At 41.1% G+C, this 13,287-nt stretch overlaps 1 protein-coding gene across 1 annotated transcript in view; it reads left to right on the top strand.

Annotated features, from left to right (window-relative positions):
• The window catches only part of LOC145408707 (adhesion molecule nephrin-like), a 199,446-nt gene that overhangs the window by 184,548 nt on the left and 1,611 nt on the right, over positions 1-13,287 (top strand). The window contains exons 5-6 of the mRNA XM_080279375.1: positions 1,104-1,226; positions 5,042-5,154. Coding sequence (XP_080135501.1) covers positions 1,104-1,226; positions 5,042-5,154 — 236 coding nt within the window. The remainder of the gene's footprint in view (positions 1-1,103; positions 1,227-5,041; positions 5,155-13,287) is intronic.

Raw genomic sequence — 13,287 nt, 5'->3', positions numbered from 1 at the left:
TTTAAAATACTCGATGTACGAGTACCTCCTTACCTGACTGGGTTTTCTAACAGGCTGGCACCAAAGAAAACAAGTTCTATGGGAGGGTAACTATTTTATTCACTCATAAACAGTATTTATTTATTTACTTGGTACAAAATTATATGTAGTACAAGAGTATATTGGTTTTCAAACAGTAATATAGGCATTATAAGCATTGTTTCACTCACTAACTCATCACCATTCATGACCTTTTTTTCCCACATTACCTGATCATCATTTCTGACTGTTTCTTCTTCTAATGCTATGTAAACTTTGTCCTCCACATTGTCATCGATTGGGGAATCACTCTGGCCCTGAATGTCTTTATTAGCCAGGTCACTGGTAACAGGTGAATTGCCGAGACAATGGCGTGCAGGGGGGGGGAGAGGTTATGTGGTGTAAGGCATTGTCCCTGGTTGGCATCTTGTAGAGGAATAGAGGAAGGTGTCCCGTGTATACGTGCCAAAAATCACTCGCGAAATCACTCGCGAAAATTGAAAATTGTGCAAATTAGGGACCTTGGAATGTTGCCGCATTAATTCACGTCTCCAGGATATGAGTGCACATCATGTGAAGACGTGAATTCACGTCTCCGGGACGTGGCGGGTTAATAGTCGTCTCCCTTGCTTTGCCCTCACAAACAGTAGCAATATATACAGAGATAAATGAAAACTAAAGGTAAGTACCAGTTTACTGGTACAGTAGGCTATACAGGTCTACAATGATGGCATAAACATATGACTGGAAATGTTTTCACAAGACAGGCTGCATTACCATATCGTCATTTAGCCATCACCATGATATATACACAGATGATGTTAACTTTCCAGGTTCTTCTCCCTTGCCACATAGGAAGAGGCCTGGTGTGGTTTGGTTCCACAGTTTCACCTATTTTGTTGTTATTCATGTAATGTCAAACTCGCATTGCAGCTAGCATTTTTCACTCCGTGCAGAATCACGCTAAGGCAGTTGTTGGTGGTGCCTGTAAAGTCATCTCATTATTTTTCAATGATTTTTATGTTAAGTCATTCAAAACGCTTTGACATAGCCACAGTCCTGTGATAATGAAACTTCTACTACAGATGGGGGCAGTGAGGTACAGTTCGTGGCGAGGACGCACCAGGAATACGGTACGCTGCAGTGCTGGGCCAGGAATAGCATGGGCAAGATGCGGTACCCTTGCCTCTTCCATGTCGTGCCAGCAGGTATGAGAGGGAGGGGAGAGGGTGAAAGAATGGGCTGTGAAACAGAGTGCATGAATGCGGAACTGATGTGGAAGAAATACTGTGATGGAACTGGTTGGATATAGTTATACACAGTAGGAGAGACTTGAAAAAAAAAAGAAAAAGAAAAAAGAATGTAATGTGATAGTTATGAAGGCCTTGAGAAACAGGAGGGCAAATGTGAAGGATAAGAGTGAGAGTGCGAGCGGACGAGAAAGAAGAGAGTCAGAAAAGAAAAGATGAACGACAAGTGATGGAAGGTAACTAACCACTGTAGATGTGAGGAAAGGGAAGAGAAGGAAAAGGGATAAAGATGGGAATGAAGAGAAATTGACTGGACAGAGACTAAAGATTGGGGAAAGAGGCAGGATAGGATACATAGGGTTAATGGTGACTGGAGAAATCGAGGAAGGGAGGAGGACAAGGATATGGAAGCACACTTGAAAGAACAGGAGAGTGGAAAATGAGTGAAGACTATCCACGTCAATGGACTATAGTGTTTATGACAAAGCATAGCTACGAATATGACTGGAAGTTTGAATGGAAGAAAGCAGGTAAAATATGTATCTGAAATAAAAAGGAGAATATGATAAATGAGGGGACAGCAATCAGAGGGTTAAAGTTAATAGCAGGATGAAGAGGAGAAAAGGAGTAAGGTGAATCGACTGGTTGACGGTCGTGTACAAGTTACATAAAGAAATAAAATGATCACTCGTAATCATCGGAATATCATTAATTTTTATCTCTGATTTAATATTAATGAAAAAGAAAACAGTCAAAGTTAGAGGTTATCATACCTCTCGCGAAACATGCATCTCACTGTGACGTCACAACCCATACTGGGGCCACAGCAGACCGCCACTCACAACAATGTCTGGGAATCATACTCCAGTAAAGAGTAGATTTCTGTGATATTCAGCTGATATCATGATAGGAATGTAAGACTTAGTGTGATAACTCTCTTAAAGTTAATGTATGCTACTTTTGTGCTTTATTGAAGTTTTGTTGGTTTTAGAGACCAGTAGTGACGGCGAACCTTCCGACAACCAGGGGACTGTAGCACCAAGATTAGAGTTGATAAAGTCATAATGAAGTGATTTATGAACTGAACCAGTATAAATATTGCTAGGTCCTGACTCCACGGGCATACAGCCCTGAAATTGGGCAGTAATACATAGGGAAGATGTCACAAAGACAGAAATATTTCAATGTTTTTTCCTTCTAGATAGGCCTGACCGTAGACAGCTAGACCTCTGTGGAATATTTGGTTTTCTGATTTCTTGGTCTTATGTACTGGTGATGTTTGAACATCTTTTAAGTAATCCTGGTCTGACCCGGAGAATACGATATTCACATCCCTACTAATGATTTAAGCCAGAGTTAGGGTTGGTTTTGCTTGACGAGTGACTGTTAGGTTAGGTTAAGATGTAACAGTCGGCTATTATAATTTATATCGCCACATAGGTTCATATACACCTAATGATCTGAAATCTTGTCAATAATTTGTGCTTAATTTGACTATTTAAAAAATTCAGGATTGAAAACAAAAATTTGCTTAAGTTAGCAGAAGTGTTTCACCTCAAGCTTGACAACTTGCCTTGACAGACTTCTGTTTTGTGTAAATATTGGTTGATAATGTGAATACATTCATTTGTGCTTTTAATCAATATTTATGAAAAATGCAAGTCTGTCAGTGCATTAAGATGGTCTGAATGGGAAATATCCACCAACTTTAGCACGTTTTAGCTCTGAAACCTGATTATGATAATATAGTCATGTTAAAAAAAAAAAAAAATCTCGAATTTCTGTTAATTTGGTATGCATGAACCTATATGGTGATAAAAATTATATTTTCCAGTTAAAAGTTCCGATTCAGTAAGTGACCACCGATTCGGTATTTCTTCGCACCGCTTCGCAGCAGTAGAGTTCAGAGTTGCCACTTGCCAGTTGTGATGGCATACTCCCAACGCTTTGCTCGCCACCGCAGTTGCATGTTTTTCATCTCTTGAAACAGTGATGCATCTTTTTTCTGGTGTGATTCTACTTGTGTTCTTGCACAGTGGCACAAAGCACCAATGGTGGCTATTTGCTGACCTGGTCATGACAAAGCAAAGCTTGGCTAATCAGCAGAACCACAATGACACAACTTACCTGGCGATCACAGTCGTGTTTTGTCGCCGGGTTTGGTGGCCTATGACGTCACAGTGACTCGAGGCTCTTGCTGCCATCAACTTCTTTTTGTGCAACTTTGAAGGCTTTTATTTCCAAATGTTTGGTTTGTCAAATTAACTCTATCATAAGATAATTCAGCTCATTTATCACCCAAATAAATTGTTTTCTTAAAAAAAAAAATCGACCATCAACCAGTCCATTAAGAAAACTCTGATAGGAACAGAAGGGACACAGTGTACTGAGAACAAAACTCACACAAGGAATCTATTCACAAAGCACAGAACCAAAAATACTCTGCATCTCAGTAATGAAAACGGGACGAGAAGAGACACTTAAGATTGAGGTATATGACATTAAAATGGGTTAAAGATTTGTAAATTTGTATATGAGAAAGAAGATATAAAACTAACGTTAGTTGGATTACCAGAAGAAAGAAGGAATCTGTAAAAACATAAAACTGAGATGATACTGAAGGCAGGTAAGCACAAGAATAGAAAGAAAAGTATCAGTAACTATTTTCATTCATTCATTGCCAGACGCCATGTATCCCAAACGGGGTGGCCAAGGGATTAGAGTTAATTGTTTTACAGGGAGGGGCACTAATCCTCCACCAACCCCACTTGACACGTAGGGAGAGCGTTATGCCAACAGCATCTGGTGTTCCCAGGCGGTCACCCATCCAAGTACTAACCAGACCCAACGTTGCTTAAAGATTTTAGAATATATGGAAACTGGGAAAAATTGTTGATATACTGTATATTAATAACACAGTATTGAAACAAAGAAACAAATGGATGTGGACCTTATCATTCCTGTATTTTCGAGGAGCCCCATGGCACTTGTTACATTCTTTATTCACATATCTGTTGAAAGGCTGATCCCTCCTTCCACCCATTCTTCAGTACCGTTTAACTTGTAAGTCATTCTTTTAATGTCTAATTCACCTCAGGTCTTTGACATGGCGCTCTGTGTACTGAAAAATACATAAGACTCTCCTTTTCCCAGAATAATCAATATTTCCATCTTTTTTCTTGTTGCATGCATCCTACCTGAATACAATAGTATTCACATTTACTCTGGATGGTTTCCTCCCAATTACTCCTTCTCACATATAAAGTTGCACTACCGTTAATGCGGTTATTATTATTATTATTATTTTTTTTTTTTTTTTTTTAACAGATCGATGCTTTCCTCAGTTATTCGCAAACAGAAGCATTACTTTTTTTTATAATTCTCCTTCCTTTCAAAGTAACTACCTTCCCATTAATTTTTTCTGTTCTTGTTCCTTCACCTGGCCATGTCATGAATAGGTTAGATAGTCTAGGACCGATTAAACATCAGTAGTATCCAATCTTCATCATCTGCAAACATTCTCTTGCCTGTTAATTCACCTTACACTAACCGTCCACAATACTCAGGAGAGGATCTGACATATTTGCTTTCCATCAGAAGATACTCCTCATAATGGCAAAGAAAACGCCATGGGGCTCATTTAAATTTAATTTAAAGTGTGTGTGTGTGTGTGTGTGTGTGTGTGTGTGTGTGTGTTGGGGGGAAGGGTAGCATATACAAGGACTCATATTTTCGCAAAGCTAGCTTAATCATCACTACCTTCATGCCCTCAGGTCGGCCTGATCCTCCTGTAGAGTGTCGGGTGGTGAACAAAACGTACAACTCTCTGGCCGTGGACTGCATCCCGGGTTTCGATGGGGGATTGGCGCAGGTCTTCATAGTCAGGGTGAGCATCTGCTGGTGGTACAGTGTAACATAGCCAGGGTGATCTTCTGGTGGTGACACAGTGTGATTTAGTCTCGGCGACCCTCTGTTAGTGGTACAGTCTACATTGCCAGGGTGAGTGTCCGGTGGTGGCACAGTGTAACATAGCCAGGTTGAATATCTGGTTACCTGGTGTTGGCACAGTGTAGCATAGTCAGGGTGAGCATCTGGTGGTGGCACACTGTAACACAGTTAGAGTGAGCATCTCTGGTGGCACAGTGTAACATGTCCACGGTGAGCATCTGGTTGTGGCATGATATAACATAGCCAAGGTGAGCATCGGTTGGAGGTAGAGAGTAATATAGCAAGGGTGAACATCTTTTGGATTCACAGTGTAACACAGCCAGCATAAGATTCCGGTGGTGGTAACATAACCAGTGTGAGCATCTGGTGGTAGCCCAGTGTAAGATAGCCTGGGTATCTGGCAGTGGCACAATGTAAGAGAATTAGGGCGAGCATCTCTGGAGGCACTGTGTAACATATCGAGGGTTAGCGTCTCTGGTGGAAAAGTGTAACATATCAAGGGTTGGCATCTGGTGTTGGTACAGTGTAACATAGCCAGGGTGAGTATCTAGTGGTGGCACAGTGTAACATAGCCAGGGTATGCATGTGATGGGGGCGCAATGTAACCCAGAGTGTTCCAAACATCAATGTCAATATGGATGAAAAAGTTCTGTTGTCTACTTACAGCAACTGCTCCGAAAGTGCCGAATTGTCAAGAATTTTCTGTTTCTGTAATACAGACGTCTACAACAAACATCTGAATTCATCGTTATCATCATCATCATCATCATCATCATCATCATCATCATCATCATCATCCCGACTACTTTCACACCTAAACAAACGAATGAGGTAAGGTCCTGTGAGCAAATAAAATATAATAAAGCAGTATAGTGGGAAAATTCTCAACAGCATGCCCAGTGAAATGGGCTAAAGACTCATTCAGTCACCATTCAAGCCTCTGGAATTTCGGTTTCACCTCATAGGCAAAACTCCACACACAGATTCGTAATTACCTACGAAACTGACTTCAGCCAAAGACTGTCAAGTAGAAAACGATGCCAGACCCTTGCCATGCACACATCTGTGCAAAATTCAGCCAACCATTTTGTTTTTTATCAACCATGCCTTCTTCTGCATTCAGACTCACATAAATTCTTTTCACCACCGTATTTGTACCCGTTCATGGATCTGGAAAAAGCATACGACAAATTGGACAGAGAAGAACTGTGGAAAGTTTTGCGCATGTACGGTGTAGATGGTAAGCTGCTAGGTGCCGTCAAGAGTTTTTATGATGGTAGTGAAGCATGTGTAAGGAATAATGGGCATCTAAGTGAATGTTCACGATCGGTGTGTGTGTGCAACAAGGTTGTGTGATGACCCCATGGGTGTTCAGTATATATATGGAAGGGGTGATGAGAGAGGTAAAAACACGAGTATTGGAGAGGGGGAAGGCGTTGGTAATGAATGGTGATGGATGGAATATCTCAAATTTGTTGTATGCTGATGATGCATACTACTTGCAGATACCGGAAATGAACTTGGTAGGCTAGTGTAGAGTTTTGCTGATGTTTCTGAGCATCGTGCCTTGAGAGAAAATGTAGCAGGAGTAATGTGATGATTACTGAGAGAGAAGGTGACTCCCAGTGCTACATTACAGTGAATGGAGAGAGACTGGAATTGATGAGAGACTTCAAATACCTGGGTACAATGAGAGAAAAGAGAGAAAAATGTGCAAAGGAAGTGGAAAGTAGAGTGGCATACGGAAGAAAAGTAGCTGGTGCAATGAAGGCCTTGATAATAAAAAGAGGCTTCAGTGCTGCAGCTGCGCGAGGCTTACATGAAGGAGTGTTAGTGCCAACTTTCACATATGGATGTGAGACTATGCTGTGGTGTGAAAATGAAAAGTCAAGAGTAAGAGCAGTGGAGATGGGACTGCTGAGGAATGTATATGGTGTACAGAGGTCGGATAGGATACGAAATAATGTGATTTGTGAGAGATGTTGAGTGAGGAAGTCGGTGGACACCAGAATCGAAGAGAGATTATATTGAGATGCTATGGTCATGTGGAGAGAATGGATAACAATAGAGTGGTGATAAAGGTATATATAAACGAATCTGAAGGACGGAGGAGGCGAGGTAGGCCAAGGGGAAGGTGGTGAGATGGTATGGTCATGTGGAGAGAATGGGTAACAATAGAGTGGTGATAAAGGTATATATAAACGAATTTGAAGGACGGAGGAGGCGAGGTAGGCCAAGGGGATAAGTGTGTGAGGAAGAGAGGTTTGGATGTCGGTGAGGCTAGGGAACTGACAAGAGATCGAGCTGGCTGTATGAATGTTCTGAGGAGAAGTGCATGATCAAGGCTTTACCACCTCTTTTTAACGTGGCAGTGTCTGGATTGACTCTGTCGGATACGTTTATGAAAAGCTAAAGAACGTGGTGAATGTTTTTTGGCGTATCAGATAGAGCCAGGATTCCGAGGTCTTAAATGATAAGTGAATGGAAGCGTGGCCCATTGGATTGAGCAAATTTGGGCTGTCTGGACATTGCTACTCCTCACCCTGCCTTAGGGTGGGAAAGGAGGTCTAGATAATGATGATGATGATGATGATGATATATACCCGTCCTCTCCATATGAACATACGTTCTAAACACACCCACTTCATCTCTGTTGACCACTTCCTTCCTTATTCCATATATTTCTGGAACCAAATTATTGCTTATCCTATCCGCTCTGCACACAACACACAAAATTCTCAGTAACCCCTTCCCTACTGCTCTAACTCATTTCTTTTCATTTTCAGAAGACACGGCCATAATTTAACATGGGTACAAAAGCTCCTTCTGGTAATCTTGCAGATGCCACACTCAGACCTCTCTTCGTAGGAAGTCCTTCTTAGCACCAACAAATTCATTTGCTATGCCACTCTACTTTCCATATCCTTTTACACGCACTCAGATCTCTGTTCCTTGACAAGGCCTTCATGACACTAGTAACTTTCTTTACTTGTTCCATTATTTTTACCGCTTCCTTTGAGCATTTACCTCCCTGCATTCGGGTATAAATCTCACTCAGGAAATCAAGTCTCTTCCTATTAACCATAAATTATGATCATATTGAAGTTATCTTTGTCAACAAACATCGGTCTACCCTTATCTACTTTTACTTTCAAGGAACGAGGCTCGCAGATATCACACAACTTAATAAGAGTATGCGAAATTCTTGTTCATTAATGATGAGCAAATAAATAAGAACAAACTGAAGGACAGAAAGCCATATGTTCGTTTCTGAAGCTCAGTTATCTTTTAATATAACATTTACAGGCTACATGTGTGCGTTCAGGTTCCAGGAGGATTAATTAATATATTCATTGGGCAAGAGAAAAAAAAAAATCCAAATTCAAGATGTGCATGCTGTGCCGACAACACTCTTAGTCAGTCGGAAGCCATGGCTACTTAATCATGGAACCGTTAATGAGATTTGGTTGTCTGTGTACTATGTATACGTCTGACCTCGTATTTCATAACTTTCAGACTATTTTTGAATGATTCAGCAAATTTTTCAAAGTATTTTTTTTTTTTTTTAGAGGAGAGGTAATATATACTGGATCTTACCAAAGGAAGTTAGGGGCCGGTAAATACTGAGTTTCTCAAGTAGATGCAGTTTGCTCTCTCCATACCTCTTCTCCTTTCGCACTTCAGCCATTTTCCAGTTTTCTTCTCCTAATCACTATATAACACATTTTTATCTAATAATGCTTCCCGTTCCCAGTGTCCAATAGGGTTCTCTGATTCTTGCTTAGAGTTTTCTTACCCGAAGTAAGCCCATTGGGAAATGTTATACTTGCAGGGAATCCGGCGTTGACCAATAAAAAAAGTGTACGTACTGATCTTGCCATGGTCCATATGAGCTCCCCACCTCCCGTGGGAGACAACGTATGGGATCCCATTTTACCCACTGCACCTATATTCCTCCGTGGGCCGATTTCCCCAGAGATATATTCCCCAGGAAACTATCCCTACGATGGATGTATTCATCCCATGGACATGCTCTCCATGGACCTACTGTCTCACTGCCTACCCACTCACGCATATTTCCATCCCAGTCACTCGCCCTGCCCACCCACTTACTCTGTCAACCCACTCATCCACCCATCTACTCTGCCAAGCCACTCACCCATCCATCTTATCTGCCAAGCCACTCACTCACCCACTTTACCTACCTACCCATTCACCCACCCACCCTGCCCACCAGCCTACCCACCCTTCGGCCCACTCTGCCCACATGCCCATTCACCCACTCACCTAACTACCCTACCCACATACCCTACCCACCCACTCACCCACGTTCGCTCATCCACCTACCCACCCATCCAGCTAAACCTCTCAGCCACCCATACTATCCCACCACACCCAAACTGCCCTGCCCACGTTGACCCACCACACCCATGTTGTTCCACCACACCCACGTTGCCCCACCACACCGACTCACCCACCAAACCTTGCCTACCCATCCCACCCCACCCACACAACCTGTTGTAATAATAACAAGTGGTGCCAGGCACAATAACCCTCACCCGAAAGCAATTATGTTGATATTAAATACTGAATCGGTACTGCCATTTAATGTCAGTAAACAAAGTCTAAGGTAATGACGCAACCAGTTTCGAGTTATAGCTCCCTCAATATCCGTGACCTCGAGTTTGATCTCTCTAGTTTACTCAAGGTCAAAGGTCTTCGTGCCAGATGAAATCCTATATGGGACAATCTGTATGTTGATAATAGGACATATCACTATCTTCAACTGGTTTCAAGTTATAGCCGTCTGAAATTCCGTGACGTTGATTTTAACCTTTCAGGGTCACTCGATTACCTCCAAAAATCTAATCACTTCCTTTTCGGATCAGTCCCCGAATATCCTGAAAGTTTTCATGTAATTTCATTCAGCTGTTTTTCCGTTATGTTGCTAACAAACAAACATGAAACTCCTCCAAAAACAATACCTCACCAGGCTCTGGCCGAGGTGAGGTAACAATACTGTTTTGGGAGGACATTAAAAATTCTATGGCTATTGGCTCCGTGATCCACCCTGTTGGCTTGAATAGATAATTGGTCAGTTCTGAAATGAAAATCAGGGGTGACTTTTTAGCAACTTTGAACAATGTAAATAAATTCCCGGCAAGAAGGTACCAATGTTAAACCACTTTGAAGCTCTGTAGATCAGGGTTTCTCATTTTTTTGTGTTCTTACTACGTACCCACTCAGTATTCTTATTACCAGCAAGTACCTCCGTTACTGACGCACTGATTAGAAAAAGGTATTCCTTTAAATCTAATCCATGACACAGTATTAACATACTAGTTGCTTGAGAATTATCCAGGCCAGATCCAGCACTTTGATTTAAAAAAAAAAAATGGGGGGTCCATTATTTCACCAGAATTACATGAGTTTTGAATTCATTAACTAACTCACTGATTTTTCCTATATCATTGCAAGTTTCTTTAATTTTTAATCCATGCTGACTTATTACCAAATTCCTCAAGAAACCTTACCAAATCCCACTTTTTTTTTTTTGTATTATGAGTTTGTGATAACTTTGTGTAAGATATTTATTACATATTTCTGGTAAATGACATTGGTCTTTTATTATAAGTAATCATTGGTCTGCGGAAAAAAAGATAAGAGAAGGGGCATATGATTCCCACTTCCCAGACCCGTGCCTGGTTACTGAAATGGAGCTGATATTGTCAAGCAAATAAATATTGCGACATAATAACAAGACTGTATCAGTGTTAACAAAGAGTTTTACTTTTGAAAACCCATAATATATTTGAGTGTAAATGATATACATGTTTTATGGAAATTAGTGTCACATTTCGCTTTATCAACTCATGAATTATAGTATGAAAAGTAGTATATTTTCTACTGATTTTTTGCCAGCAATAAAAGTACCCCTTGGAATGAAGGAAGTAGTAATGAAGAATTAGCACCAAGCCATATTATGGCTATATGGCACAGTAGAAGTAGAGGGAAATTAAATGCCGGAGGAAACATGGACTATCGAGAAGAGAGGTAGGACTGAAGAGCAGAAGACAGTAAGGAGAGAAAGTGTGGAGACAAAAAGACCCAATGAGTCGCCGTTTACGACAAGAAGAGATACTGGGGAAGTAGGCTATTCTCCCCCCCCCCCTCCTCCCCAGGTACCCTCTAGACCCAGTTTTGTCTACACCTGTGCGTTTGGCAGTTCCAGTTTGAGAACCCTGGCTGTAGATAGTTCACCCTTTATTTCCATAGTGGACGAACACACAGACAGACACGTTTACAAAATTATAGATAAGATTATATGCATTAGGCATACTATCCTCTCAGAACGATTCCATAACTTATTTCGAATCATATACTAGTGCTGTTTTTTTCTATCTTATCTGAAATGATGTTGCTGTGTTAAATCAAATTGCCATATATATATATTTTTTTTTCATTCTCATACGCCTTTCTATGGCCGTGTCTACAACCCAAGATTCCTACCCTTGTCTCCAAGCTCTGGTCTTCAGGTTGTCGAAAAGATGAGAAGTGAAATGACACGAGCACAAAGCGAAATGACACGAGCACAGACGTTTGTGTTTACTATGAAGTGATGAACACAACTTTATTGATAAACCTGTTCGACTCTCCTCAGACGTTAAACACTTTCCACTGAAACTGGTGGGCAAAAGTACAACCAACAATGAATTTTTCTATTCATCTTCGTCAGACACAGGAATTCTTCCTTCTTTTCGAAGAGAGAGAGAGAGAGAGAGAGAGAGAGAGACAGACAGACAGACAGACAGACAGACAGAGCGTGTGTGTGTGTGTGTGTGTGTGTGTGTGTGTGTGTGTGTGTGTGTGTGTGTGTGCTTCATTTATTTCTTTAGTCTAGTATATGTCTGATTGATCATCTTCGTCAGACACAGGAATTCTTCCTTCTCTTCGAAGAGAGAGAGAGAGAGAGAGAGAGAGAGAGAGAGAGAGAGAGAGAGAGAGAGAGAGAGAGAGTGTGTGTGGGGGGGGGTGCTTCATTTATTTCTTTAGTCTAGTATATGTCTGATGACGAAATGAGGACACAACTAATATGGACCAAACATCCAACTCATTATATCTGTAGTTTGTTTAATTTTCCCCCAGATAAATGATCATCACTTACTTGTAATTACGTAATTCATCTGTGGCTTCATTTTCCTGTGCTCAAGAAGGTAAAAAATTATATCAAGTATACAGGACCAAATAAACGCCAGAATGTTCACCCACGAATGCATATTGCCAACCATCAAAAAAAAAAAAAAAAAAAAAAAAAACTAGATCAGTAATATTCTGACAATCTGAGGTGTATCATCGCAGCTGCGCCAGAATCGAAAAAAAAAAAAAAATGTCATAGGATTTCCCTCAGATTGTTGAATGTGTGTTTTGTGAGAGGTATGGTGCCAATTGACTGGGCAAGTGCTTGTGTGGTCCCGTTGTAAAACGATAAGGATGATAAGTATGAATGTACTAGCTTTAGGGGTATAAGTCTGTTGAGTGTTGAAGGTAAGGTGTATGGTAGAGTGTTAATTAAGAGAGTTAGAAAGGGTACAGAGGGAGTGATTGGTGATGAGCAGTGTGGCTTTAGGAGAGGGAGGGGATGCGTGGATCAGGTGTTTACTGTGAGACAAGTGTGTGAAATGTATTTAGCGAAAGGTAAATATGTGTTTTGGGCGTTCATGGATTTAGAGAAAGCGTATGATAGAATTGATAGGGAGGCTTTGTAGACTGTTTTAAGATTGTATGGAATTGATGGTAAGTTGTTAAAGGAGTGAAAAGTTTTTTTGTAAACAGTAAAGCGTGTGTAAGAGTGGGAAATACTTTGAGTGATTGGCTTCCCGTGAGAGTGGGGCTGCGGCAGGGATGTGTGATGTCGCCTTGGTTGTTTAATATTTCTATGGGTGGTGTTGTAAGGGAGGTGAATGCAAGAGAGTTAGATGGAGGTCCGAGTCTGGTGAATATTGATGGTAGAGAGTGGAGCCTGAAGCAGAGCTGTTTGCAGATGAAACTACACTGGTGGCTAACTCAGAGG

The sequence above is a fragment of the Coenobita brevimanus genome, chromosome 78 (assembly GCF_032717465.1).
Source record: "Coenobita brevimanus isolate Jiangsu-jjx chromosome 78, ASM3271746v2, whole genome shotgun sequence".
Lineage (NCBI taxonomy): Eukaryota > Metazoa > Arthropoda > Malacostraca > Decapoda > Coenobitidae > Coenobita > Coenobita brevimanus.
This window is presented reverse-complemented; position numbering and strand designations above follow the sequence as displayed.